Source organism: Micromesistius poutassou (genome assembly GCF_964030765.1).
Source record: "Micromesistius poutassou genome assembly, chromosome: 21".
Classification (NCBI taxonomy): domain Eukaryota; kingdom Metazoa; phylum Chordata; class Actinopteri; order Gadiformes; family Gadidae; genus Micromesistius; species Micromesistius poutassou.
Window position 1 is genome coordinate 700,417 of NC_140291.1, and position 27,995 is coordinate 728,411.

The 27,995-nt window shown below is 48.5% G+C and overlaps 1 protein-coding gene across 1 annotated transcript in view; it reads left to right on the forward strand.

The window, feature by feature from the left end:
- dnah9 (dynein, axonemal, heavy chain 9) overlaps positions 1–27,995 on the forward strand; it is a gene marked incomplete at its 3' end in the record, with an annotated part of 148,941 nt that overhangs the window by 71,677 nt on the left and 49,269 nt on the right. Inside the window, exons 46-58 of the mRNA XM_084485520.1 lie at positions 1,111–1,234; positions 2,849–2,991; positions 5,603–5,764; positions 7,047–7,280; positions 11,434–11,514; positions 14,610–14,789; positions 15,962–16,192; positions 16,629–16,823; positions 19,195–19,314; positions 22,021–22,209; positions 24,212–24,447; positions 25,334–25,456; positions 26,701–26,905. Of these exons, the coding sequence (XP_084341646.1) occupies positions 1,111–1,234; positions 2,849–2,991; positions 5,603–5,764; positions 7,047–7,280; positions 11,434–11,514; positions 14,610–14,789; positions 15,962–16,192; positions 16,629–16,823; positions 19,195–19,314; positions 22,021–22,209; positions 24,212–24,447; positions 25,334–25,456; positions 26,701–26,905 (2,223 nt within the window). The remainder of the gene's footprint in view (positions 1–1,110; positions 1,235–2,848; positions 2,992–5,602; positions 5,765–7,046; positions 7,281–11,433; positions 11,515–14,609; positions 14,790–15,961; positions 16,193–16,628; positions 16,824–19,194; positions 19,315–22,020; positions 22,210–24,211; positions 24,448–25,333; positions 25,457–26,700; positions 26,906–27,995) is intronic.

Here is a 27,995-nt window from a genome sequence, read left to right on the forward strand (position 1 = left end):
CACAAGACATACACGCATACGTATAAATACAAACACGCACACACATGAAATAGATGCACACAGACACATATACAACCCCACACACAAATAAGGCATACATGCAGACACAAAAATATACACACACACGCACACACACACACCAGGAATGAATATTGTGTACAGTATGTGTTGGACACCTGCAGACAGTGATGTGTGTCCAGCCGTCAACGAGCAGGCCGTCATTTAATATGATTACCGACAGATCATTTGAAATATTGGCCCGGCAAACAAAAGTCTTTATTAGTTTGAGCCGAGCAGAGAGGTGTGGTTGTCAGGTCACAGAGCTGCACCGGGGGAAATAAAGGATACCGTCGTTTTAATCCCTGATGCCGTCACTGTGCTCCGGCAACAGGAAGCTAAGCACCGCGTTGTCTAATGCCGTTACGGCTGAAGGTCTAACACGTGGTCTCTCTCCCTTCATCTCTCCCTCTCTCACCCTCTTTTGCTTTCTCTCTCTCTCGCTCTCTTTCTCTCTTTCTCCCTCCCTTTTCCCCTCTCCCTTTCTCCATCCCTCTGTCTATTTCCTCTTCTATCTCTATCTCTCTCTCTCTCTCTCTCTCTCTCTCTCTCTCTCTCTCTCTCCCGGTCTCTCTCTCTCCCTGTCTCTGTCTGTCTCTCTCTCTCTCTGTCTCTGTCTGTCTGTCTGTCTGTCTGTCTGTCTGTCTGTCTGTCTGTCTGTCTGTCTGTCTGTCTGTCTCTCTCTCTCTCTCTCTCTCTCTCTCTCTCTCTCTCTCTCCGGTCTCTCTCTCTCCCTGTCTCTGTCTGTCTCTCTCTCTCCCTGTCTCTGTCTGTCTGTCTGTCTGTCTGTCTGTCTGTCTCTCTCTCTCTCTCTCTCTCTCTCTCTCTCTCTCTCTCTCTCTCTCTCTCTCTCTCCCGGTCTCTCTCTCTCTCTCCCGGTCTCTGTCTGTCTCTCTCTCTCCCTGTCTCTCTCTCTCTCTCTCTCTCTCTCTCTCTCTCTCTCTCTCTCTCTCTCTCTCTCTCTCTCCCGGTCTCTCTCTCTCTCCCCGGTCTCTGTCTGTCTCTCTCTCTCTCTCTCTCTCTCTCTCTCTCTCTCTCTCTCTCGCCCCACAGGTCGACCTGGCCTCCCTCTACCTCAAGGCGGGTGTTAAGAACATCGGCACGGTGCTCCTGATGACCGACGCCCAGGTGGCCGACGAGAAGTTCCTCGTCCTGGTCAACGATCTGCTGGCGTCAGGTGACTCTCCTAAGGGCCAATCAGGCTGGCGTCAGGTGACTCTCCTAAGGGCCAATCAGGCTGGCGTCAGGTGACTCTCCTCCCGGCCAATCAGGCTGGCGTCAGGTGACTCTCCTCCCGGCCAATCAGGCTGGCGTCAGGTGACTCTCCTAAGGGCCAATCAGGCTGGCGTCAGGTGACTCTCCTAAGGGCCAATCAGGCTGGCGTCAGGTGACTCTCCTAAGGGCCAATCAGGCTGGCGTCAGGTGACTCTCCTAAGGGCCAATCAGGCTGGCGTCAGGTGACTCTCCTAAGGGCCAATCGGCGGCGGCTGTGTGGTTGTGCGACCTTGGCTGACCTTGTTGGAGCCACTCTGCTTGCAGGCTTTTAATTACTTCCAGTATTTCCTGTATTTATATTTTCAGCTGCTATATCTGTGTTGTAGTTTTAAGGGATTTAACCTGTATCTACAGGTTAACAGTCTATTAAATCCTTTAAATTAATTCTGAAAGAGATGAATTATACAGTCAGTAAATAAAGAAATAGAGAGTATCTATTTTTTGTATTGTTTTGGGTAGCTTCAACACTCTTCATGCACTCATGTCTTATGACTTATTTAAACACAAACTTACACTACTGAGTATTTAAAAATGAAAGAAATGATCATCTCTATGCACCCCGGGAACATACAGGCCTGAGTTGACAGGAACAACATCGTTATGTTACTATTGGTAACGCTTTACAATAAGGGCACTTTAATTAACCATTCATTTACCTTAAAGGATCCAGTATTAAGCATCAACTCGGCGTTTGGTTCTGTGTTGTTGTCTCCTTGTGAGAGCGATGTGTTCTGTGTTCTAGTCTCCCTGACCCAGCGTTATGTTCTGTGTTCTTGTCTCCATAGCCACGCGTTATGTTCTGTGTTCTCGTCTCCCTGACCCAGCGTTATGTTCTGTGTTCTTGTCTCCATAGCCACGCGTTATGTTCTGTGTTCTCGTCTCCCTGACCCAGCGTTATGTTCTGTGTTCTTGTCTCCATAGCCACGCGTTATGTTCTGTGTTCTCGTCTCCCTGACCCAGCGTTGTGTTCTGTGTTCTAGTCTCCCTGACCCAGCGTTGTGTTCTGTGTTCTAGTCTCCCTGACCCAGCGTTGTGTTCTGTGTTCTCGTCTCCCTGACCCAGCGTTGTGTTCTGTGTTCTCGTCTCCCTGATGGTGTTGTTGTGTTCTGTGTTCTCGTCTCCCTGACCCAGTGTTATGTTCTGTGTTCTAGTCTCCCTGACCCAGCGTTATGTTCTGTGTTCTCGTCTCCCTGACCCAGCGTTGTGTTCTGTGTTCTCGTCTCCCTGATGGTGTTGTTGTGTTCTGTGTTCTCGTCTCCCTGACCCAGTGTTATGTTCTGTGTTCTCGTCTCCCTGATGGTGTTGTTGTGTTCTGTGTTCTCGTCTCCCTGATGGTGTTGTTGTGTTCTGTGTTCTCGTCTCCCTGATGGTGTTGTTGTGGGTTCTCGCCCCCCTGATGGTGTTGTTCTGTGTTCTAGTCTCCCTGACCCAGCGTTGTGTTCTGTGTTCTCGCCCCCCTGATGGTGTTGTTGTGTGTTCTCGCCCCCCTGTCCGGGGGTCCTGACCGGTTCCACAGGTGAGATCCCCGACCTGTTCCCGGACGAGGAGGCGGAGGCAGTGGTGAGCGCCGTGCGGGCCGAGGTGCGCAAGTCGGGCGAGATGGACACGCGGGACAACTGCTGGAGGTTCTTCATCAACCGCGTCCGACGACAGCTCAAGGTGAGGCGGAGCTGACGGCCAGACGCACACACGCACACACGCACACACACGGGTGTGTGTGTGCGCGCGTGTGTGTGTGTGTGTGTGTGTGTGTGTGTGTGTGTGTGTGTGCGTGGTGTGTGTTTGTGTGTGTGTGTGTGTGTGTGTGTGTGTGTGCATTGTGTGTGTGTGTGTGTGTGTGTGTGTGTGCATTGTGTGTGTGTGTGTGTGTGTGTGTGTGTGTGTGTGTGTGTGTGTGTGCGCGCGTGTGTGTGTAAGATAGCGTTGGGGGAGGGAGTGGGTGTTTTTGTTTTCATTCTGTTTATGCCCCTGAAGCTGATGTCCCAGCATGTTGAGTGGGTCCCAAGGAGAGGTTTTGTCGTTTCATCTCTCCAGAATACATATTTTATAGACAGGTTGATCAACTCGTTAAAAAATAGAGATAATTATTATAAATGGATTTTAGACCGTATCTAATATTATTCATATTTTCTCATTTTGTATACATATGTGTATATTCATATTCATTTGTAAATGATATATATTCAGTATATAATTGTTTTGTACAAAGTACAAACAATATATTTTACTATTTTATAAAACCAGAAAATCTAACATTTATTGTTTAACTGTGAAATAAAAGTCAAGTGCTTTATGTGAAACTCCTTCATATTGCAAACCAGACATTCTGAGGGAAGAAAATAGCAATTAGATATCAAATTACTAAAAATAATCACAAATAAGGTTAAAAAAATGAAAAATATGACCATATCCATAATAAATGGAAGACTTAACACTAATACTAAACAATAGCCGTATTCCAAGAAGTGTGCAGAAATGGAATAAGGCACATGTATGGTCTGAGACAAAGGGCTCGTATGAATGGACAACAACAAATCAAAACACTAGATATTATGATCTATGAAGTTGTGCCGGTGAACATTGAGGTAACGTCAACTGAAAGCACAGCAAGGGACAAGACCAAGAGCCTGCGTATTCATATGTGACATTGCAAACTCTGGTAACAGACCTTGTCCTGAGCCGGTCTCCCGACCGCCACGCCCCCTCTGGACAGCTTCCATTTCCCGGCGTGGCTGAAGATGAATGCCTGTATCATTTTAGAGGCGGGCGGTGGAGATGGTCACGGGACAAATGGCCGGTGTGGGCAGATTACCCCGGGCCGAACGGAGGAGCACTCACCCACTTGCCTCTGATTCGTTCTCCCCTGTGTGGGGGGTGGGGGTGATGGATGCTATGAGTGGAGAGTGGTGGGGGGAGGTGGGGGGAGGGCCATCATTCATATGGTGGTGTGGCCAGCAACATGTCTTATGTCACGTCCCCGCCTCCCGTCAGATCAAGACTCACACGGGAGAGGAGGTCATCTCTTTTACTTATGAAGACAATAGCTCTCTCTCTCCTCTCTCTCCTCTCTCCGTCTCCCTCTCCCTTCATCCTTCCTCTCTCCTTCTCCCTCTATTCATCTCTCTCTCTCTCTCCATTTCCCTCCCACTCCCTATCTCTCTCTCTCTTTCTCTCTGTCTCCCTCTCTCTTCATATCTTCTCTCTCTCTCTCTCTATCTCTCTCTCTCTTCACCTCTCCTCTCCCTCTCTTTGTCTCCCTCTCTGTCTTCATCTCTCTCTCCTCTCTCTCTTTCTCAAACTCTCTCTCTCTCCCTATCTCTCTCTCTCTCTCTCTCTCTCCCTATCTCTCTCGCTCTCTCTCTCCCTCTCTCTCTCTCTCTCTCTCTCTCTCTCTCTCTCTCTCTCATTGTACCTCGCTGTCCGAGCAAATCAAGGCATGTTCTCCCTAACAACAGCGGGCAGATGGTCCTGAATAACCCTCCAGCCTCCCCACACACACACACACTGGTGGTGGTGTTTCAGATCTCCAACGTCTTGGGCCAAGCCACTGAGTGAAGAGAAATCCCCCAAGTGCATTATCTCAGTCAGCCCCTCAGAGCCTTCATTATGTGCTCTGCTGGAGCTGCTGTTCACTATTGCAGTTTAACGTTTAACGTCGGATCCCTATGGTTTTTTTCTTTGTGACATTTGCAAGTCACGGACATAAAACGCACGGTAACCCCGGCGATGGCAGAGTGGGATCAGAAATAAATGGGTCATCCGATGTTAATGAGAACGGCGTCATTGTTCGGTTACAGTTCATTTAGACTCCTCATTGGATGACACTCGTTTTTTGTGCAAAAGTGCAAAGATAGTAGAGCCGTGCAGAACTGAAATATGGGGAGGCAGGGTGACTCAACCGGCCCACACGCTACACACATAGTGGCCTCACCTCCTAGCGACCCTGGTTTGATTCTGACCCTGCTCTCTATTTGACCCCTCGTTCCTGTCTCCCTCTCCACTCTCCTGTCCGTAAAAGGCATGAAAGAGGCCCATCAAATTAAGCTAATCTGAACATCTGCCAGCCTGCTAAGGAAGGGTTTCACCTTAGTTCACCTTGCTCCTGAGATTCCGCTGAATGTGTGTGTGTGTGTGTGTGTGTGTGTGTGTGTGTGTGTGTGTGTGTGTGTGTGTGTGTGTGTGTGTGCGTGTGCGTATGTGTGTGCATGTGCGTGTGTGTGTGTGTGTGTGTGTGCGTGTGTGTGTGTGTGTGTGCTTGTGTGTGTCCCAGGTGGCTCTCTGCTTCTCCCCGGTGGGCAGCAAGCTGCGTGTGCGCAGCAGAAAGTTCCCGGCGGTGGTCAACTGCACGGCCATCGACTGGTTCCACGAGTGGCCACAGGAGGCGCTGGAGTCTGTCAGCCTCCGCTTCCTGCAGGAGGTGGAGAACATCGAGGTGGGAACAGAAGGGCTAGAGATGTGGAGCGGACACGTGCACACACACGCATGCAGAAACACACGTGCACGCATACACATTATACACAAAACACAAATACACAGACACATGCTGACACACGTATGCATATGTACAGGCACACACACACACAAACACACACACACTCAAAGGCGCACGTACACAAAAGCACACACTTACGCACGCACATGCTCAGACACATACTAACACACACATGCATACGCACACACACACATAGGCACCGACGCACACATACACATACTAACACACACACACACATGCATACGCACACGCATATAAACACACACAGAAAGGAACATATACACGTACACGCGCACACACACACACAAGCACACGCACACACAAGCACACAAGAGACACACTCATAGACGCAGACACATACACACACGCACACACAAGCACAAATAGAGCCACCCACTTAAATGATGTTCCTCACTCGGCACTCTGAAAATGTAATTCCAAATGTCACAAGCCCAGAAAACCCACGGTGTGTGTGACAAGAGTGGAGTGCGGCGGGTGACCCCTGAGATGGGGCTTAATAAGATCTTCCTCTCGCGGTGTGGATCCCAGACGCCGCTAATGACAAGCTGATTTTGAAATCATTTAGTAAAAGATGTCGTTTCCATCTTGGCTCACGGTGCGCCCGTGTCAGTCACACTGTGAGGTGATGTGGCTCCCTCATCATCGAGCAAACCCGCTTCTAACCAAGTGTGGAAGGAACCGGCCCAAGGAGGCCGTTTGCCAGCTGGGAGGCTCCACCAAATGTAAACAAAAAATGAGTTTTTGAAGGGAGCTCTCATATTGGAGTGGTGGCTGTTTGTATCGCGGCCGAGGTGTCTCTTAGCTCTTCTGTTATCCGGGATCCAGCAGTCCTGCTGGGTTTATAGCAGAACTACCTGGGGGGACGCGGCACACAGACTGGGCCGGAAAGCCAAAACTGAGAGGGGCGGAGTTACGCCTCGTTTTCTGTTTCGAGATATTCTACTGAAGTCATTCGAGCAAACGGATGAAGTGTTCTGAAGGGGATTCTAATAAGTGTATTTTCACAGTGGCCAGTCTACACAGTGTTGTTAAAGACACTTTTGGACAGTGATTTCCGTGTTTTTGCCTCGCTGTTTGCCTAATGGGGACTTCCAGATAACTGCAACGTGATTGGCCGATTTGATGTGATGTAAGACGCCGGCTCACCTGCGACCGCACCGTCGTCCGTTCCCCTGACTTTCTTCTTCTCCCCTCATCCCAGCCCGACCTGAAGGAGTCGGTGAGCAAGTTCATGGCGTTCGTCCACATGAGCGTCAACAACATGTCCAAGGAGTACCTGGTGGACGAGCGGCGCTACAACTACACCACGCCCAAGTCCTTCCTGGAGCAGATCAAGCTGTACCGCAGCCTGCTGGGCCAGAAGAGCAAGGACCTGGCCCTGAAGATGGAGCGGCTGGAGAACGGCCTGCAGAAGCTCAACAGCACCTCCGCCCAGGTCCCCCCACCCCCGCCCACGCACTCCACACCTGCTCACACACTCCTCCTCCACCCAGTTTATTTCATTCTGCCTATGTTAACATTGTTTTATCATGGTAAGTCCCTTGAGGTTTAACAATATAATTCTCTCTTTTTTGATATATATGTATCATATAAATGATATATATTTTCTCTTTTCAACCTTATTTACTTTATTTCACAGACAGCCAAATTCAAATAACAACAGCCCTGCCATAAAATCAATTTACATAAAACAAGCGTAGAACTCCCTTCATCTGATACGATGATTAAAAAATCCCCTTCTCGAGAGACATGTGGCCAATTAATAATAATTGAAGCGGGAAGGGGGGGGGGGGTTCTGCACAGCCAATAGACAGAGAGCTGTAATCTCGTATCGCGGTGTGTGAGTGTGAGAGCGTACATTTGTTTTAACTGATGGTCAGTCCGAGGGATTTTGTTTTCCGCGTGCTTTTGCACGATCCAATCAGAGCCCGGGGGACCAGGTCTGACACTTTGCCCGCCGCTAATTACCTTGTTCACCTGGAAGTCCATCGTAGTATGGAGTAGAAATGAATGCCCTAACACGTTGTCTAAGTCAAAATATGGAAGGATATTACCTGTGAGTACATGGATGAAGATTTGACCAATTTTAGGACAGTTGCATGATAATCAAAGATGAAAACAGTCGGTGGGATTGGTCGCTTTGTGTCGATAGATCTTTAATTCAAGCCTGACTCCCGCCTTCAGGGCATCTCCGTTAAGCTTGTTAATGACCTTCTACAGCTCGTTAGACTACATCTACCTTCTTCCTATCCTTTCAATCCCTTCAAAAAGGTACACTCGCGTTCGCAGCGCCGCGTCCAACATTCTGTTCCCGAGCACACCACCAATTAGACGTGTGATTCTATGTGTTGTGTTGTGGTTGCTGTTGCTGTTGTTGTTGTGTTCCCATGTCACGTAACAATGTTTAAGAAGTAGGGTCTGCTGCCTCCACCGATCTGTAGCGTTCCTATGGTAATTGTTCTCCACACCTTTTCCCATCAATAGGTGTGCTGATAACGCAACAGAAGGGCCTGTCATAGAAGCTGTCCTAATTGCAGTGGTTTAACTTCAGAAAAAAAAAAACACAAAAACCTATTCCTGGCAATGAGTACAGGCACATACAGTACATAAACACACGCACATACATACACACACACACACACACACACACACACACACACACACACACACACGTAAAAACATACACATACACACACACACACACACACACACGCAAAAACATACACATACACACACACACACACATACAGGCCTTTTTTTACTCCCTTAGAGATACACACATCTCTCGTTGTTTGGCAGCCCACGCAATTAGGAATGCAATTCCCCTAAGAGTATCCCCCACCCACACACACACACACACACACACACACACACACACACACACACACACACACACACACACAAAGGCAGCCCACATGACATCAGTCGGCCTGAGAGTGATGGCCTGAGAGTGAACTGTGTATATATGTATACACAGTTTACTTTCCCCAGATACACTCTACCGTAGTAACAAAGCAAGCTCATGAGCATGCACGCACACACACACACACACCCAGACACACGCACACACGCACACGTATACAGGATGAGTCATCGACCATCAGAAGCGTTTCCTCCGCTACTGGCCCTGCCGCCTCCACCCTGGTCGTCGTGGTGACCAAAGTGTCGTCTTTCGCTGCAGTCTAAGCCTTGATGTTCCGCTGAGCCCCGGTGAACAGTGAGCAGTCACAGTGAGACATTAGCAGCGGCGTGCGTGAACGTAGGTTCCCCACAACGCAGCAGTCGCTAGCCTTAAGTACAGAGTCGATCACGATGATTAAAACGCCGCTAAGGAGTCGGAGCGTAGCTAAAGTGAGAGAGCGTCATTTGCCAAGTAGCTGTGCTTGGATCTGCCGGCTGTGCTTATGGGTAGCTAGCGGGGAATGTCTATTACAGACAAACACACACACACACACACAGAAACCCACACACACACGCGCACGCGCACGCACGCGCGTACACAGACACACAAGCGACTCAGAGATGTTCTCTTTCCGACGCTAATCACTTGAGGTAGGTGTATACGTTGAGAGCGCTCCCTAATCTCTAAACAAATCTCCAAACCAGTCGACACTCACGGCTCCTCGCGTTTATTAAAGGAGATGCATGGCTTCCTGTTTGGTTTTGTTCTCCGGGATAATGACTGGAAACCCCAAAACACAAACCCAGCCAGATGTCTTTTTGTTGTGTTCATGAAGCCATCACAGGGAGACTTGGAGCCCTGCGAGCCAAACGTGAATGCCAGGTGAATCCGTAAGAGGCTTGACATGGGAGAGGATGGAATGGAGAACGTTTGGGGCTTTCTCCTGGAAATCGTATAAACCTCAGAGTACTTTCTGTATATCCCACACACACACACACATACATAAACAGATAGACACACACACACATACACACACACACACACACACACACATCCATTTGCCAATCCTTCTTTTACATTAGGGGCGAAGGTGGGCTGCCGTCACGGTTGGGGAATTGAAGGCAGAAGATGGAGGGAGAGAGATAAGAGGGGGATAGAGTGAGCTAGAGAGCGAGAGGGAGAGAGAGGGAGCTTGAGAGAGAGAGAGATAGGGAGAATGAGAATGAAAGCTTGAGGGAAAGAATGAGCGAAAGAAGGAAAGCTTGAGAGAGAGAGAGAGAGCTGTAAAGAAAGAAGGAAAGCTGGAGAGAGAATGATAGACAGATAGAGAGAGAGAGAGTAACAGAAAACAACGTGGCCCAGATGAATCAGTTCTCAGCGGGTCTCTCAGCAATTAGTTGTTATCCTCCTCTTAGCTGTTTCAACAGTCACAGCACCACCAGACCCCCCCCTTCTCTCTCTCTCCCTCTCTCTCTCTCTCTCTCTCTCTCTCTCTCTCTCTCTCTCTCTCTCTCTCTCCCCCTCCCTCTGCCTGTCTCCTATTCATCACGTTGATGGCTCACTTGGTGCTCTTTCCACGATGGAGCGGAACATTCTCCACGCGCCGCACCGCTCAAACACAACTGGTTGGGCCCTCAGGCCATGATTTCCTGTTTGTTAATTAGCCGAAAGACGGGCCGCGTTAAAGTGCTCTGTTTTTTTTTTTTGTTATTTCCCCAGCGTCGCGTTGTGATGAAGTCGGAGGTAAATGTGGCGCCCTATTTGTGGGGAGTTATGAGGGCCGACTAACTGCCTCCATTTGTCTTTACGACAGCACTTTGTGTGTGTGTGTGTGTGTGTGTGTGTGTGTGTGTGTGGGTTGGTGAATGCGTGGGTGGGTGTGTGTTCCTGAATAATGTATGTGTTTCTGTTACATTTGTGTGTATGGGTGTGTGTGTGTGTGTGTGTGTGTGTGTGTGTGTAGGCGTGCAGCACTGAGACACAGCAACAGTTTGAGATCTACGGCAATATTATTGATCCCCCACCCGCCCCTCCCCCTCTTTCTGTCCTCATCTGTCCTTCATTTTAATGGTCATGAAAAAGATATTTATTGTTTTTAGTCAAAGTCTTAAAAAAATGAACGCAAACAAATTATTATAAAAAAATATCTATACCCCAAACACTGCTCACTGTTTTTTCTTTTCTTTATTGACCGGAGAGCATAGCATCAATTCGTTTTTCAATTAATACTAACTGCCATCTCCAGATGATATAACTAACAAGCAATGACGTAAACAACAACAACCACCACAAAAACAACAAAAAAAATCCATGCCAGAGATGCAATTAGGAGATAGCCATAGATTCATTTGGACCCATGATTTACACACTAATTGCTACTTACACCATTTCATCTGACAGAAATAGAATTATCCACAGTTTAATGACATTCATTTACTCCTTATTGCATTCTCCTCCGCTTCCATTGTGGAGCAGGGGAATGTGAGGAGTCTTTAGAGAAACTCCACCAGGACAAGACTCTGGAAAGTCGTACAACGGCTGGTTATTTCAATAGTTTAGTTTGGAGGGAAAGCGGGAATACTTTAACAAACTTAACATATTCATAATGAACACTCGCCAGTACATCTTGCCCACCTTGCTGACCTGACCTCTGACCTCCGACCTCTGACCTCTCATGGCTCCCCAGGTGGACGACCTGAAGGCCAAGCTGGCAGCCCAGGAGGTGGAGCTGAAGCAGAAGAACGAGGACGCCGACAAACTCATTCAGGTGCGAGAGGGACGGCTGTTTGCACGTGGAGATGTACTGTAGCATATAGCATGTACTGTAGCATTGTAGCATGTGCTGTCGAGATGTACTGTAGCGTGTAGCATATACTGCGGAAATATACTGTAGCATGTAACATGTACTGTAGCATGTAGCATGTACTGTGGGAATGTACTGTAGCATGCACTGTGGAGATGTACTGTAGCATTGTAGCATGTATGGTCGAAATGTAATGTAGCATTGTAGCTAGAGCTGTCCCAAACTATTATTTTTCAAATGATTAATCTAGCGATTATTTTTTCCATTAGTCGACTAATCTGTCGATTAATTTTACGATCAATCTAACGATTATTTTTTCAGTTACCGATTATTTCACATTACTTGAAATATAACTTTTCACACAAGGATATCAAAACATTTCTTGTTAACATATCAATATTTATTAAACATTTCTTTAACATTGGCACTTTTTTGTGCTATTAAATTGTGCAAACTGCAAAATAATGCATTCTGATGCCAGATGCAGCATCTAACAAAATAACAAAATAAATAATAGTCCCCCAGGAGGAATATACCAAAAATGAAAACACTTGTCTACTCCTGTGTGCGTGCGTGCGTGCGTGCGTGCGTGTGTGTTTGTGTATACTACAGCCATCTCAGAGGCTCAACTTCAAAAATAATTTCTGTAATTTAAATTATCAAATTGTCTAATGTGTGTTAATGTAGTGTTTACTACTTGGAACTGGTTGCTTGATAATTGTGTATTATAGTTATGATTAATATTTCCACGACATTGCTAGATCATGGAATTACGAGAGTAAACGGCTAGACTAGAACTACATAACGATAGTTATGATATAACTCTACTTCTATGATTGTAGGCTACACCGTCTAGGTGTGTCCCGTGCTTGCACACGCACGGGACAAGCCCATAAGGCGAAGGCCCAGAAGGCTACACCTACAATCATAGAACTAGAGTTATAATATCATAACTATTGTTACATTTCATGTAGGCTACGCCGTCTAGGCTTGTGCTTGCGCACGAGCACGTGCACGGGACAAGCCGATAAGGCAAAGCCTACAATCATAGAACATGACAGAAGTTCTCTTTTTACCGGAGTATAAAAGAGGTCTCTATTGAACTGAGAAAATAACTAGACAACTCAACACTTCAAGATGGGGGGGAATTCCCCCCTTAAGAGCTATTATTTTAACTGCCGTGTACTGTACTCTGTCTTCTGCTTTATCTTTGCTCAGTTGAAAAATGAAGAAAAGAAGAAATCTAAAGAAATCTAACACTTTGTTTTCAATTAATTCATTAACTTTTAATCCTTTTACATGTACTATGGAAACAGTAGTTGCTGACTTATTTTCTTAACTATATACAGTCCTATTAGCTTCTCCCTCTCCTCTCTTAGTCACATCTTCATGGTACACCAGTATCCTCATGTACCATGAATGTGTACCGATTGCGCAATACCCACAATCCCGCGCTGAAATTGTAGAGGTACGTTTAAGCCAGCAGCCCATCTTTGCATTAGTCTACTGAAAGCTCATAGCGATGGAAATAATTGCCAAGAACAGCACATGGGTCATGTACAACTTTTGAGAGGGAGAGAACGAGAAGGAGCAAGCGCGAATGGGTTCTGTGTGTCTGCGTGTGTGTGTGTGTTTGTCGCCAGATCAAAGATTGTACCAAGGACAGATGCGCCACTGAAATCTGAAGATGGTTTGTCAAGTGAAGTCAATAGACCCGAATTCACCCAAGTCGCGTTCTTATAAATTCATCAGACAACAAAGTGAAATGTGTGCGGGATTGTCCCGCATTATGCTGGCCAGAGTTGAAGGATTTAAAAAAAAAAAAAAGCGCAATACCCGCAATCACGCGCTGAAATTTAAGCCCTGAGTCTAACGTAACGTTTACTCAGAGAGGAGGATCTTTGGTTTACTACTGCAACTGCTTGATAAATGAACATTCCAGGGTGAGGAAGGGGGGAACTCAACAGAACTGACGGTGTTTTGCTGCCATCCTGGGAGAGAGAAAAAAAAACAGGGACGACACGTCAACGCAAATTATTCATGTCGACTAATTTATGACGTAGATTACGTAGACTACGTCGACGAGTAGTCCCAGCTCTAATTGTAGCATGTACAACAGAACTATTTAGTGGATGTACATTGTAGCATGCACTGTGGAAATGTACTGTAGCAATGTGGCACATACTGTATAGTGGATGTACATTGGAGCAATGTAGCATGTACTGTAGCATTGTAGCACAGGATGGCATAGTGGATGCATAGTGGATGCACAGTGTAGCACAGTGGCGATGTAGTGTGGAAATGTACTGTCGCCGGCCCGTTGAGACTCATGAAGACAAGCAGCATGGTTGCCTGCGCCGGTCAACCGCATAGGTCACGCAGGCTTCCGTTATTCTGCTCGTGTTCCGTTCGCTAACCGCTGCTGAAAGGCATCAGCTGATAGATGTCCATTCTTCCAAGTCTAATTGCATAAGGCAGCAAACGGTCCATGAGATGATCTTTATAAAACGATTGCACAGATTTGTATTTTATTCCATATTCCTCCTAGAACCGACCTGCAGCTATTTGCTTTTTGGGTCAGCCTGGTTTCTCCGCATTATGCCTGATTTATTCGATACTGTATGTATTATATACACAGGCTGCTCTTCTGTTATACATTATTAATGTCCTCGATATGTACACACAGAGAATGGGCAAATAATATATGGCATTATATGGCATATATGTCATTGTTTTGTGCTCACTGTTTCAGTACAGTTCCATGTTTCACTGGCACGGGGGCAGAGAAAGAGAAAGTTCTGACACGTGTCAATGTGTCAATAAGTGTATATTCGACTAGCAGGCTCCTGTCCAATAGAAAACCTCCATTAGCTAGAGTCACTCTGGAAAACTCTGGAGTTAGACTCACAGTGCAGCGTCAAATAGGAATCATCTGCTGGATTCAACCAATTATTCGTCTGCAGTTTGAGACAGAGACAGAGACAGAGATAGAGAGTCCCAGGTGGTAAGCAGCAGAGCCTTTCGGTGAAGTGAGCCATGGTGTGTCTCCACCCGGTCAGGTGGTGGGCGTGGAGACGGAGAAGGTGTCCCGGGAGAAGGCCGTGGCGGACGAGGAGGAGGCCAAGGTGGCGGACTTTGCGGTGGTGGTGAGCGGGAAGCAGAGGGACTGCGAGGAGGACCTGGCCAAGGCGGAGCCCGCTCTCCTGGCCGCTCAGGAGGCCCTGAACACGCTCAACAAGGTGTGTGTGTGTGTGTGTGTGAGCGGCACGCTCCTCGTGACCTAGCACTCGGAACGTGCGGCTGTCCCCCGTAGAGAAGTGAGCATTTCACACCGACCGTCAGTCTGTCCTTGTGCTGGGCGGCGATAGCTCCCAGCGTTCTGGACGCGGCCTCGCGTGGCTCCAAAACAGCTCCAGCAGATGAGATTAAATCGTTAACTGATGGCGGTGGTGGTTTTTCGTTGCTCATGCTGAATTTGGTTGGAAATAAAGTAAAAACACGGTCTTGTGTGAGAAAAGCCCTTGATGCTGATTTGCGTTGTTCGTCATCGTTTTTTTGGTCTGTTTCAGCTCAAACTGTTTTGATTGTTATTGCTCCTTACCTTCCTGAGGGCGCGCCGTTGGATGTTAAAGCGCTCCTTGCTTCGTCGACAAACCCCTCAAACAAACGGATTAGTTTCACAGTAATTGGGGATAGTCGTCTCGTCAGCGTTCTCGTGTCACTTCAATATTTTTCAAAACTTTCTTAATGTCAATTTTCAGTCATTTTATTCTATTGTGTTTTTTTCCCCCTCTATGACGTTTGCCTCACACAGCGGTGCGATACGCCCAGCCCCGCGGATAGGCACCCGCTGTAATTCCGGATCAGCATTCCGTGGACACGTCCGGGCTCCCATGTCACCTTCCCCTTCTCCGCCCACCTGGGGTGGTCGGAGAATGGGTGCTCAACCCCTGTTAGAGTAGGCACCGCAGCCCAGAGCTCTCTGAAGAGGCCCTAATTACTATTCTCTCTTGTCTCAAAGGCAGCAGGGTATTTTCCTTTCTTGCCTCCCCCTGCACTTTTTGATTCCCTTCTTTTTTGGGATTTGTTTTTCCTCGCCCGAAAGGAATTGAAAGGCGTGGGGTTCCCCCCCCCGCCCCCCCCCCCCCATTTCAACAGAACTTAATTCATTAACTGTGCCTTTGGGTTTTCCCGCTGTCATTCCCGTCTGCCGACACGTCGCCCTTCCGAGCTGCGTGACCGAGTGGACGTCATTCGGTTCTCCGGGTGCAGTCACGTTCTCCCTCCTCCTCCTTTAGTCCTGTTGTTCTGGAACAAACAGAAAGGAAACTCAACTTTTGTTTACTTCACCACCAACACTCAAATTGTCATTTTTTTTGTCTGCATCATTTTCCCCTTTCTTCTCCCCCAGGGCAACTTGACGGAGCTCAAGTCTTTCGGTTCCCCGGTGGTGGAGGTGACCAACGTGGTGGCGGCCGTGATGGTGCTGATGGCGCCCGGTGGGTGTGTCCCCAAGGACCGCAGCTGGAAGGCGGCCAAGGTGATGATGGCCAAGGTGGACGCCTTCCTGGACTCCCTGATCACCTTCAACAAGGAGAATATTCCGGAGGCGTGCCTGAAGGCTATCCGGCCTTACCTGCAGGTTAGCAGCGCTAGTGGTCCTGGAGGAGTGACGCAGTGAGGAGGGGGATCTGGGTCTTGTTCCCACTAGTGGCCGTCTGAGTCCATCTTGGTTGTAAACAAGCACTGGCTAGCGTTTTGAACCAAGATGGCCGCAAGGGGAAAAAGGTACCATGAGTCAAACGATGACAGAAAAGTCAAAGGGCCAAAAATTCCACATTGACCACATTACAAAAATGATGATGAACTTTTCTTCATGTTTAGTTTTTAAAGCAAAGGAAAAGGGTAAAAAAAAACAGCATGGCCTTTCATTCGATTTGCAGAAGATCAGAGGCGCTGGCCTGCTGCTGTTTGGGTCAATGTTAATCCTCTGGTGTACCACAGTACAAAGGAAGGCTTGTTCTGTCTGTCTTTGACCGGTACTTCACCCACTGGGTCCCACGCTCTCCTCTCTCCAGAACCCAGAGTTCCAGCCTGACCTCGTCTCCTCCAAGTCCTTGGCGGCGGCCGGCCTCTGCTCCTGGGTGATCAACATCGTCCGCTTCTACGAGGTGTTCTGTGAGGTGGAGCCCAAGCGTCAGGCTCTCAGCAAGGCCAACTCCGAGCTGGCCACTGCCCAGGACAAGCTCGCTGCCATCAAGAGCAAGATCAATGTGAGTGTGGACGTGGTCCTGTAAGGCCGACCATTCCTGCCGTGCTTTTCACTTTTCTTTTGCTTCGTATTTAGTTGCAAGCATGCCGGATGCGGTGATCTGATTGGTTAACGGTGAACACAAACTCAGCACAGCACTACTAAACTTTCCTCAACGGGAAAGCAAAGCTAAAACATCATGTCTCTGGGCACCGACATTTAAAGAAAAAGTGTTTATAAGGCTCTGGAATCAACACTATGCAGACCAGCCAAACAGCTGACAGTGATATTCATGTTTCCTTCACACGTTTAGTTGACCTCAAGAAACACAAAAATAGCATAGTATTAAAATACCCTGCCGTTATCACACCACATGGTGAAGTTACAATTTAATTTGAATAAAACTTAAGTATGTATAATGTATTGCATCCTGAAAAAAAAAGATTGAAGGGTATTGTAATAATACTAACAATAAATCATTAAGTTTCCTTCATCAGGCATGTATCGTATTTAGGGATAAATGTATTATATATTGACAAAATTACCAAAAAATTGACTCTGCACAAAAAACTCCAGAGACAAGAATCCTTGTAATCAGCACTTTAGCGAGCGATCATGTATTATGTATCACACTCCTGGTGAAGGCACAGCGCTAGTAGGCCATCCAAAACCAGGGCGCTTCGGGCTTCAACCAGCAACACACCTCAAACCAGAATCCATCCACCTGGAAATTTCGAGCTGACCTTTATTCATTGTCGTATAAAAAGAAAGTTTGAAAACGACTCGCCGACTCTCCACCGCGCAAAACAGGCCCCTCCTTCACCCGGGCGTCGGTACGATCCTCCCCGTACCTCGCCGACGGCAAACGATGACAATGCAGTACGGCGAGTCAGCGCCGCGTCGGGAATGAAAGAATGTTTACCGCTTGACACCGCGCCGTCACAGCATCAGAAAATCCCCCCCCCCCCCCCCCCCCCCCCGGTGGTGTGTTCCTCCATCACATCGATGCGGTGACATCCTCCCTAACTAGACGGGCCTCCCGCCTGTACCCCCCCCCCCCTCCTCCGTCACCACGCCGTCACACCTGCTGGGCTTCGAAGAAGAGACGGCCGATGGCCCGTGCTCTCGCCCCCCGTCTCGGTTTCTGTTTCCTTTCCTCTTTTATTTTTTTCCTCTGTGCCGCTCCGTGGGCTCGTTTGAGCGGATTGAGCGGGTCGGGGGAGCCGAGGGGAATTAGCAATCCTCCGACTAATCTTCAGGACCGGAGCGCCTTCTCTGCCCATTAATCCTGTTTGTCCTCCCGCTAATTGCTTCCAAACGCCAAGTAAATCCACAGTAGTGGTGGTGGAGGAGGTGGAGGAGGTGGAGGTGGAGGTGGTGGTGGTGGTGGAGGTGGTGGAGGTGGTGGTGGTGGTGGAGGAGGTGGTGGTGGTGGTGGAGGAGGTGGTGGTGGTGGAGGTGGTGGAGGTGGTGGAGGAGGTGGAGGTGGTGGAGGAGGTGGTGGTGGTGGAGGTGGTGGAGGTGGTGGAGGAGGTGGAGGAGGTGGTGGAGGAGGTGGAGGAGGTGGTGGAGGTGGTGGAGGAGGTGGAGGTGGTGGAGGAGGTGGTGGTGGTGGTGGAGGTGGTGGTGGTGGAGGAGGTGGTGGTGGTGGTGGAGGTGGTGGAGGAGGTGGTGGTGGGGCCTGAGGGTAGTGGGCGTGTAGATTCTGTAGCGTTACAGACAACTTTTTCGCCCAATTCCCTGAGTTTGTTTTCATTCCTGATTAGACACAGCAAACCGTGTTCCTCTGTGAGGGCTGGAACGGGAACTTGTCCGTCTGCGTCCGAGTGTGTGTGTGTGTGTGTGTGTGTGTGTGTGTGTGTGTGTGTGTGTGTGTGTGTGCGATTGTTCATTCGACGTCTTAATTGTATTTCTGTGCGCTGTCCTGCAGCAGTGTGTCAATCACTCTTCCTCTGTGTGTGTGCGTGTGTGTTTGCGTGTTTGTGCTGTGTGCGTGTTTGTGTGTGTGTCCTCGGATGTGTATGTGGGTGTGTGTGTGTGTCCCTGTTCATGCTGTGTGTGTATGTGTGTGTGTGTGTGTGTGTGTGTGTGTGTGTGTGATTGATTCTGTGTTTGTGCTTTATGTGTGTGTGTGTCCTCGGGTGTCTATGTGTTTGAGCTGTGTGCGTGGTTGTTTGCGATTTTGTGCTGTGTACGTGTGTGTTTGCATGCTTGTGCTGTGTGCCTGTATGTGTGAATGTGTGGATGTGTGTGTGTGTGTGTGTGTGTGTGTGTGTGTGTGTGTGTGTGTGTCCTCGGATGTGCGCGTGTGTGTGGGTGTGTCCTTGGTTTTGTGTGTGTGCGTGTGTGTGGGTGTGTCCTTGGTTTTGTGTGTGTGTGGGCGTGTGCGTCAGATCCTCAACGAGAACCTGGCGACGCTGACGGCGAAGTTTGAGAAGGCCACCACGGAGAAGCTCAAGTGTCAACAGGAGGCGGAGTCCACAGAGCGCACCATCACCTTGGCCAACCGCCTGGTGAGTCCCTATGTCTCTCTACCTCTCTCTCTCTATCTCGCTCTCTCTCTCTCTCGCTCTCTCTCTCTCTCTCTCTCTCTCTCTCTCTCTCTCTCTCTCTCTCCATTCAATAAAGCTTTATTGGCATGGCCTTTTAATTAACAAACTTTATTGGCATGACCTTTTAAATTAGCAAACGTGTTGCCCGACATGGAAATGAACAGAAATAAATATGTACACAATGTAGACAATCCATGGAACCTGTACATATGTATATAAAAATGTATGACTCTTTATAATACAGAGACACATACACACATTCAATTTCATATATTGTCCTCTCTTTTATTCCCTCTTTATCATAGGGAAACCTATATGACACTCGTATGCAGTGCACTATTTAGACACCATTTGGTAGCGTTATCTGAGGTGTCAGTGTATCGGGTTCCCTATGGTGCACCACATAGCCAGAATGCACCGGAAAGCAAGTCGCCAACTGATGCTCATTTCCACACAAAAAAACGATTTTCATCAGATTCATCCAATAGAGAGAATTGGCATCAGGTTGCATGCAAATGAGCTGTCACTGTCTCACTCTCTCTGTCTCTGTTTCTCTCTCTCTGTCTCTGACTCTCTCTGTCTCTGTATATCTCTATCTCTGTCTCTCTCTCTGTCTCCGTCTCTCTCTCTCGCTCTCTGTGTAGGTTCACAGTTAGGGTTGGTTGCATCTAGCTGATGATAATTAACTAAATGTCGCTATAGGTAAATGTAGCTTAAGCAATTCATGTGTTGCAGCACACTTTAATTCCAGTTTAACCATGGCCACAGCTACTTTCAAATCATATCGCTAATCTTGATTTACTGTTAATTTCACAGCAACTCTAGATCCATTTGAATTGTGTTGCACTCTCCCTTGAAAGTCTGATTTAATTCAGTTGGTGGTTAATATTAAACGTGTCAGTGAGATGGTGTGAATTACCAAAGAGAATATTTTAGATTGATCAAAGAACATTTAATTTTCTCCAATGAAAACAAGGGACCGTCGGCATAGATATCCTGTCTTATCTCTCTTATTAAGAATATCCTCTTTATATCCTTCTCAGAATTGGAGATATGAGTAACGACATTTCGCCAGCCTGCTCCTTTTTAGTCTGCGTTGGCATCTTCTCTTTTTTTTGAAGTTTCTCCCATAAGCCATGATTGCTCTGAAGAGATCTGATTTGGCGAATCCATCACAGAGGGCTATCAAAGGTTCTGGGTTGTAAGAAGGTTAAATGTGGTTTTGATTGCTGATTTGTTCTTAAATGTTCCAAAATTAAGGATTGCGACACAACTCAAGATAAAACAAATCCTTGATCGACAAATCTTTCATTAGCTGTAAACTCTTTCTTGATTCAATCCCTATCGGTTGCACCCAGCCATACTCTCTCTCCCTCTCTTTTCTGTCTCTCTCTCTCCCTCTTTTCTCTTTCTTACTCTCTCACTATCTTTCTCTCTTTTTCTCTCTCTGTGTTGAGCAGGTGCACCGCACCGTGCAAATATTCATGCATACTTACACAAACACACAACTGTGCACACACACACACACACACACACATAAAATGTGTGTAACTTCACATGGATACCAATGGACATAAATACACATTGCCCCACAGGCCCACGCTTGGGCACACACTGAAACACACGCAGTGCGGCAGTCAATGTAGTAGCCTACAGTGTAATCCCCCTGCTGACAGTAGCAAAAGAGAGGGGGGGGGGGGGGGGGGCGGGGGGGGAGCGTGTAGACACGGTTAGTATGGTAATGAAAAATTATTCACAGGAAGATGGAAAAAGGGCTGACAGGAACAACAAGGAGCTTTGGAGTCAGGGCTCTGTTGCTCATCACAAACATAATCACCAGCGCCATCACCCTGTCAGCCGGTGGACTCAGCCCAACGCCCTGTCCCTCCGTGACGCGCCCTGGCTGTGGTGAAGACGGGCTGATGCCTGTCCCCCCCCCCCCCCCCCCCCCCCCACCACGCAGGCCCTGTTGTTCCTGCATAAGTAGCATGTAGTGTAGTGATTATAGGAGCTGTAGGGAGAGATGTGAGGGATATTGTTTTAGCTGTTTCAGCTATTGCTGAGGGAAAAGGTTGAGAGTTGAATGTGCCTGCACCGTGCACGAGGCCTTTGTGACCAACCGGGGCATCACTCCCCCCCGATTGGTTTGGGGGAATGTGAAGGACAGACGGGGTCGCCCCACGCATTCTGGATCTGGACAGCAGAGTGTGGGCAAAAACAAGGGGGGGCAATTCCAAAAAGAGTGAAGTTTTAGTCGCTTCAAACCAAGGTCAAACACTAATAAACAAAAATAAATCAACGGTTCCAAAACACAACTGAATGTTTGCAAAAAGAAAAGCTGTCAGCAATTGACTCTAGCCCAGACTAAAGATGGCATAATTTAGCATAACAGACCGTGCAAGTACTGGCCCCGCGTCAAGCCAGCTCTGACCTGCCCCCCGAACACACAATGCCACACCCCTTAAATAAGCCAACCGATTAGTATGTATGTATGTTTATGCGTGTGTGTGTGTGTGTGTGTGTGTGTGTGTGAATGCATATGTTTATATGCGGGTGTGTGTGTGTGTGTGTATGCATGTATGTTCATATGTGTGTGTGCATGTGTGTGTGTGTGTGTGTGTGTGTGTGTGTGTGTGTGTGTGTGTGTGCGTGTGTGCGCGTGTGCAGGTGGGGGGTCTGGCCTCGGAGAACGTGCGCTGGGCCGAGGCAGTGGAGAGCTTCCGGAGGCAGGAGAGGACGCTGTGCGGGGACGTGCTCCTCATCACCGCCTTCGTGTCCTACCTGGGCTACTTCACCAAGCGCTACAGGCAGCAGCTCATGGACGCCACCTGGAGGCCCTACCTCAGCCAGCTCACGGTCAGCACGCCGCCACCGCGCCGGGGAGGGGGACGCTTGGGGAGGCCCATGCCCCCCCCCCCAAACAATGGATTGGCCACACAGAGTACTACCGAGTACCTACTGAATCTTGCATTTTTCATTTACATGTATAGTATTCGTGTAAAGTCATTTTTATTTCTCTTTTTTTTTTTGTATCCTTTTCTCACTCCCTAACGTGCAATCATACGTGCCAGTGAAGCTCGCCTTAGCATATGGACCTGGCGTTGTTTCGCACTCACGCAGGACCACAAAACACACACACACACACACACACACACATACACATAGTCCACAAAACACACGCACTAAATCAGTGCAAATATTGTCAGCCGGCCAGCCCCCTGTCCCCCTGTCAGAGCCCACTGACGGGGCGGGCCTGGCGTTGCTCCCGCTCCCCAGATGTGTAGGACTGCAGGTCGCGTCTTCTCGCTGTCATGAACCCAAAGCTGTGGAGGCACACTGCCAGGCGCCGCGCTCACATCCTCACAGAGCGCTCACGGCTCCCTGATCCTCTCCATCTCATCTGATAACTAGGAGCTGAGCTCTTCGTGAAACAAAATGTGCGCGTCGCCAAGCTTTTGCACGCGGCACGGGAGGCAAACAAGGGACTCCCCCCCCCCCCCCCCCCCCCGAAGCAAGGAAACGCCGTCTCTGAGAGGGAAGAGATCTGACAATGAGCGGCAGGTTTCAGGGAGAGCTGGTGTTTGACGCTTCGTGTCACTGGGAGTGCTGTACCTTCTGTCTCCGGCGTCGATAGAAGCACACCTTGTATTCATTTCCTGTGTCTGTGCACGACAAAACCGTGTTCAAACCACTAGAAGTGCTGCTAGTACTGCTGTTAGTACAGCTTACTATATAGCTTTTAGGTTCCACGAGCCTCATATCTGAAAAGAAACTTCCAGAACATGGGAGGGCTGCTCTCAACTCTTTATTCTTTTAAATCAGAGATCAATACGTTTGATCGATGCAGTATTTTATCAAGAAGTCATCATCATCTTGTACTTGTACTACTTTTATTTCACGTTTGTCTTTTAAATAATTTTCTTTTCGATGTTCTTGAGCCCAAGGCTTACAGAGCAGAGAATTACGCCTCATATTTGAAGAGCGACAGAAACAAGAAACAGAATCATTTAGTTATTGAGTAAAGCACATGGAACGTGATGTAGCGTGGAGTTTGGACATGAAAATTCCTAGCGCATTATTGATAAGCTGTGTGCTTTACAAAGTGATTCCTTTCTTTGTAAAGCACTATGAATGGGCCTCTTGGTGCTTTATAATCATTTTTATTCAACGCAATTTTTCCGATACACCGATCACATTCAGACAAAGCAACATAGAGTGAAGATGAAAATAAAATATCATACGACAGAAAGCTAAAGAAAACGTTCCTTCATGCCTTGAGTGCTTAACACACACTTTACAAGATGTGGTCCATCTATTTTCTGCTGCTTTTAAATTTATGATTTAATGCCTTTCAAGTCGTTTATTCCTCAAGGTCGAGATTTCGCTGAGATGAGATGGTCCCATTGTGTTTGAAGTGGTGCGAACTCAAAATGCCTCGCGATCAAATCGAATCAAATTTATTTATGGAGCTCATTTAAATCATCCGCCGTTCACCAAAGTGCCGTACAATCAAAGACGCCATAAACAACACAATAATAAATAAATAAATACAACCAAGAAATGCTCTCACACTGAGTTGAAGCAAAAGGCATAAAAAACATATTTTAAGACAGGATTTAAAAACAGGCAATCGGGGGGGGGGGGGGCTACAACTGCAAAGGCACGACCGCCCCGATGCTTGACCCTCCATCTTGGGACCACTAGTAGGTGACCTTGTGTGACCTTGATGGGATGTATGGTTTTAAAAGGTCAGAACGATAGGAGTGAGCCCATTTAACTCTTTGTAGGCAAACAATAAAACAGTTGCGATGTCTTTCCCTCCGTGTGACCCCCCCCCCCCCCCCCTCCTCCTCCTCAGATCCCCATCCCCGTGACCCCTGACCTCGACCCCCTGACCATGCTGATGGACGACGCCGACGTGGCCGCCTGGCAGAACGAGGGGCTGCCCGCCGACAGGATGTCCACGGAGAACGCCACCATCCTCACTTCCTGCCAGCGCTGGCCCCTCATCGTGGACCCCCAGCTGCAGGGCATCAAGTGGATCAAGAACCGCTACGGGGAGAGCCTGATGGTCATACGCATCGGACAGAGAGGGTGAGGGGGGGCCGTCCCAGCCCGGACACGACGCCCGGGGGTGGGGGGGTGCAGCTCACGGGCTGGGCGTTAGGAATGCAGCCAGGCAACAGATGGGAGTCAAACATGTGTTAAGGTTCAGGATTGACGTTGAGTTTTTCCATGGGTTCAGAACGTCAAGCAAAGCCCTGATGTGATTGGAGGCGCTTTAAGAGGTCAGCTTCGAATGGGGTCAAAGTTGAAATAGTTTAAACTCAGGCGGGCTGCGTAAAGATGGACAATCTAAGCTAAGTCTGCCACGCCTCGCTTCAACCTACGCACGGCGACTTACAGGGAAGTCAGACGCATGTGGATTAAGGCGCAGGTTGGGGTGAGGACGCCTGATCAAAGGATTTCCAGCCAACACCGTCGTAGCACAGATGTACATCTGTGGTACCGTCGTGTTGTTGTTGTCGTGAAAAAGGGTTGCATTGTAGTGGAATGTTGTTTTCCATCACGGTTTCAAGGATAATCCTCTCATCGTATTAAAAACGAGATTCCTTTTTTCCGCGGTGGTGTTAATGCTCTCCTACGACGGCGCGGTGCGTATAGCGGAGCGCTGCACCGCGTAGCGTTCTAGTGGGGAGCTTGCCTTCAAACCCTTCTTTAATTGGTTCATCTCCATGGTGGGGTCGAGGAAGGGGTGGTCGGCATTGTGGTGGTTGTTGTTGTTATTGTTGATCATTAGGGTTTGGTGCACTGATCTGTCTTTGTGTGTGTGTGTGTGTCGTGTGTGTGTGTGTGTGTGTGTGTGTGTGTGTGTGTGCCTGCCTGCCTGCCTGCCTGCCTGCATGCGTGCGTGCGTGCGTGCGTGCGTGCGTGTGTGTGTGTGTGTGTGTGTGCGCGCGTGTGTGTGCGTGCGTGTCAGGTACCTGGACACCATAGAGAGAGCCCTGGCCGCGGGAGAGGTGGTGCTGATAGAGAACATGGAGGAGGCGGTGGACCCGGTCCTGGGACCGCTGCTGGGCCGGGAGACCATCAAGAAGGGCAGGCGAGTTGACCCGGTCGTTACACTGAACCTCCTGGTCATGCTGGTGGGTCAGACGGCTCCCAGGGGGGCAACAGGCCTTTTTACAGCCCTGCTTATCGCTGAGCGTGCACGGATCTCTTCCAGCCTGGTGGATCTGTACCCGCTACATTATGCACTACCTACAGGATAATTGGACCAGGAACGATCCATTTCAGGAAACTGAAACTGAAAATGACACATTACAGTTTGTAGGGGTTGTTTGTAGGGGTTTAAAAAAAAAGGCACAGGGCCAAGCCCTAAAGTTAACTACTGCCACACGGATAAGCAGCTTTGGCGTTTTCCTCCTGGGCAGCCATGGTCACGGCCTTACGTTGTGCAAAACAACCTGCTCTCTGCCAAAGACCTTCTGTTCATCTTTGCACGTTGTTATTCAGACCACTCAGATAAAACACCTTTGGTTGCTCTGTTGATTTCTACATCTTCCGTACATTGTTTGTTAAAGTTAAGTTAAGAACCCCCCTCCTCTGAGCACGGACTGGCCCGAGCGTTTCAGCATTTTTTGAGAGGCTTTTGATGGCTGGGAGCCATACTGATCTGCAAAGGAAAACCGAATGGGAATTTGCAAGTTCAGAACGGTCTCGCAAGGCTACACCTTCCCCCCCCCAACACACACACACACACACACACACACACACACACACACACACACACACACACACACACATGCACACACACACACACACACACACACACATGCACATACACACACACACACACACACACACACACACACACACACACACACACACACACACACATACATTCTCTCACTGGCCGCCAACACTGTCATCAAGGCTAAACCAACTGTTTCCAAGCTTATGGTATTAACACCACAATGCACCACCACCTCTCCATGTAATGTTTTCTTCCCCAAAGGGTAAGTAAACCCTTGTAAACGGTTTGGTTTGGGCTCACAAAGTGTTGGTGAACCTGTACGTGTTATCTTGTAAAAAGAAAGCTGTAAAACGGCGGGAAATTATCTGTGAAATAATACTAAGTCTGCTGCTACCGGCTCAAACTGGTCTTCCAGACTCTTCTCTTGGCTGTGTGTTGAGTGTGAGGCGGGTACAGAAGACGGCTCTCACTCCTGCTCTTACGGAACGCAACGCTCCTGTTTCTTCTAAAACATTTACGACCGTCGAAGCCCGTAGGCGGACGTTCCCCCCTGGGTGGGGGGGTCCACTGACCGTCTAAACCCCCTACAGGTGCATCCGGATCGGGGACAAGGAGTGCGAGTACAACCCCAGCTTCCGGCTCATCCTGCAGACCAAGCTGGCCAACCCCCACTACCAGCCGGAGCTGCAGGCCCAGTGCACCCTGGTCAACTTCACCGTGACCCGCGACGGCCTGGAGGACCAGCTGCTGGCCTCCGTGGTCAGCATGGAGCGGCCAGACCTGGAGGAGCTCAAGGTGGGTCCTGGAGAGAGAGAGGGAGGGAGGGAGGGAGGGAGGGAGAGGGAGAGAGAGAGAGAGGGGGGAAGGGAGGGAGGGAGAGTGAGGGAGGGAGAGGGAGAGAAAGGGAGAAGGAGAAAGAGGGAGAGAGAGAGAGAGAGATGGTGGAAGAGATTGTGGGGAGGGGACAGAGAAAGATGAAAGAGGAGGAACCACTAGAAGTCCCCTCTTTCTCCCTCTCTCTCCCTCTTTGATAAGTTTGAAAAATGCTCGACTGTTGATGGAGAGGGAGCTGCTGTCAATTAGTGGCGGCAAATGGGCAACTTTCTGAGCAAGATGACATGAAAGTCATTCATTTTCATCGAGTTTTGTACAACTTGTTTGCGACAGCATCAGACAAGATTGCTGCGGCCGGAAGAAATCCATTGAAACAGCATTACGTAATATTTTGTCAAGATTATAAGGATGGATGTGTTTCATTATGAGATCGTCATGACCGCTGGTGAACAGTGGAAGAAATGGGAGGTTGTTTGTTTCATTCTTTTAAATTGAAAGAGAGCAGAGGAGGATGCTACTGGATGCACTCAGAGCAACAGCAGCTTGTTGAAAACCCAAATGAAAGGACAACAGCGGTCTGGCTGGTGGAGACATCGTAAGCATCTCTCCTGGCTTCACCACGACAATAGACTGTGCATGTCTCCCACAAAACAAAACCTTGGCAACACAGACCTCTGGTCTTTAGGAATCAAGTTGCATCGGTCAGTACAGAGTTTGAAGACAGCGAATCACTGTGCAAGTCATTTACTAAATGTCTTATCATGAAGACCAAAGGGCTATATTGCTATTATTCACATGGGGGGCAGGTGCACACACGCTAAATCCCCTTCGGCTGAATCAGTACAAAGTACTTCGCACACATTCTGATAACAGATTTTCTTAGTCTCAGTGAAGCCAGGAGAGTTACCATGGCTGGATCAGCCAGACCTGTATTGTTTTACAGGCGTTGTGGGACCATGTGGGGCTTTTGCAGGAGGATGACAGAGATGAATCCCCAACAAAGGATATTTTGGTTTGTTTCGTCTCCTTTGCTTTGACAGATGTCCTTTTA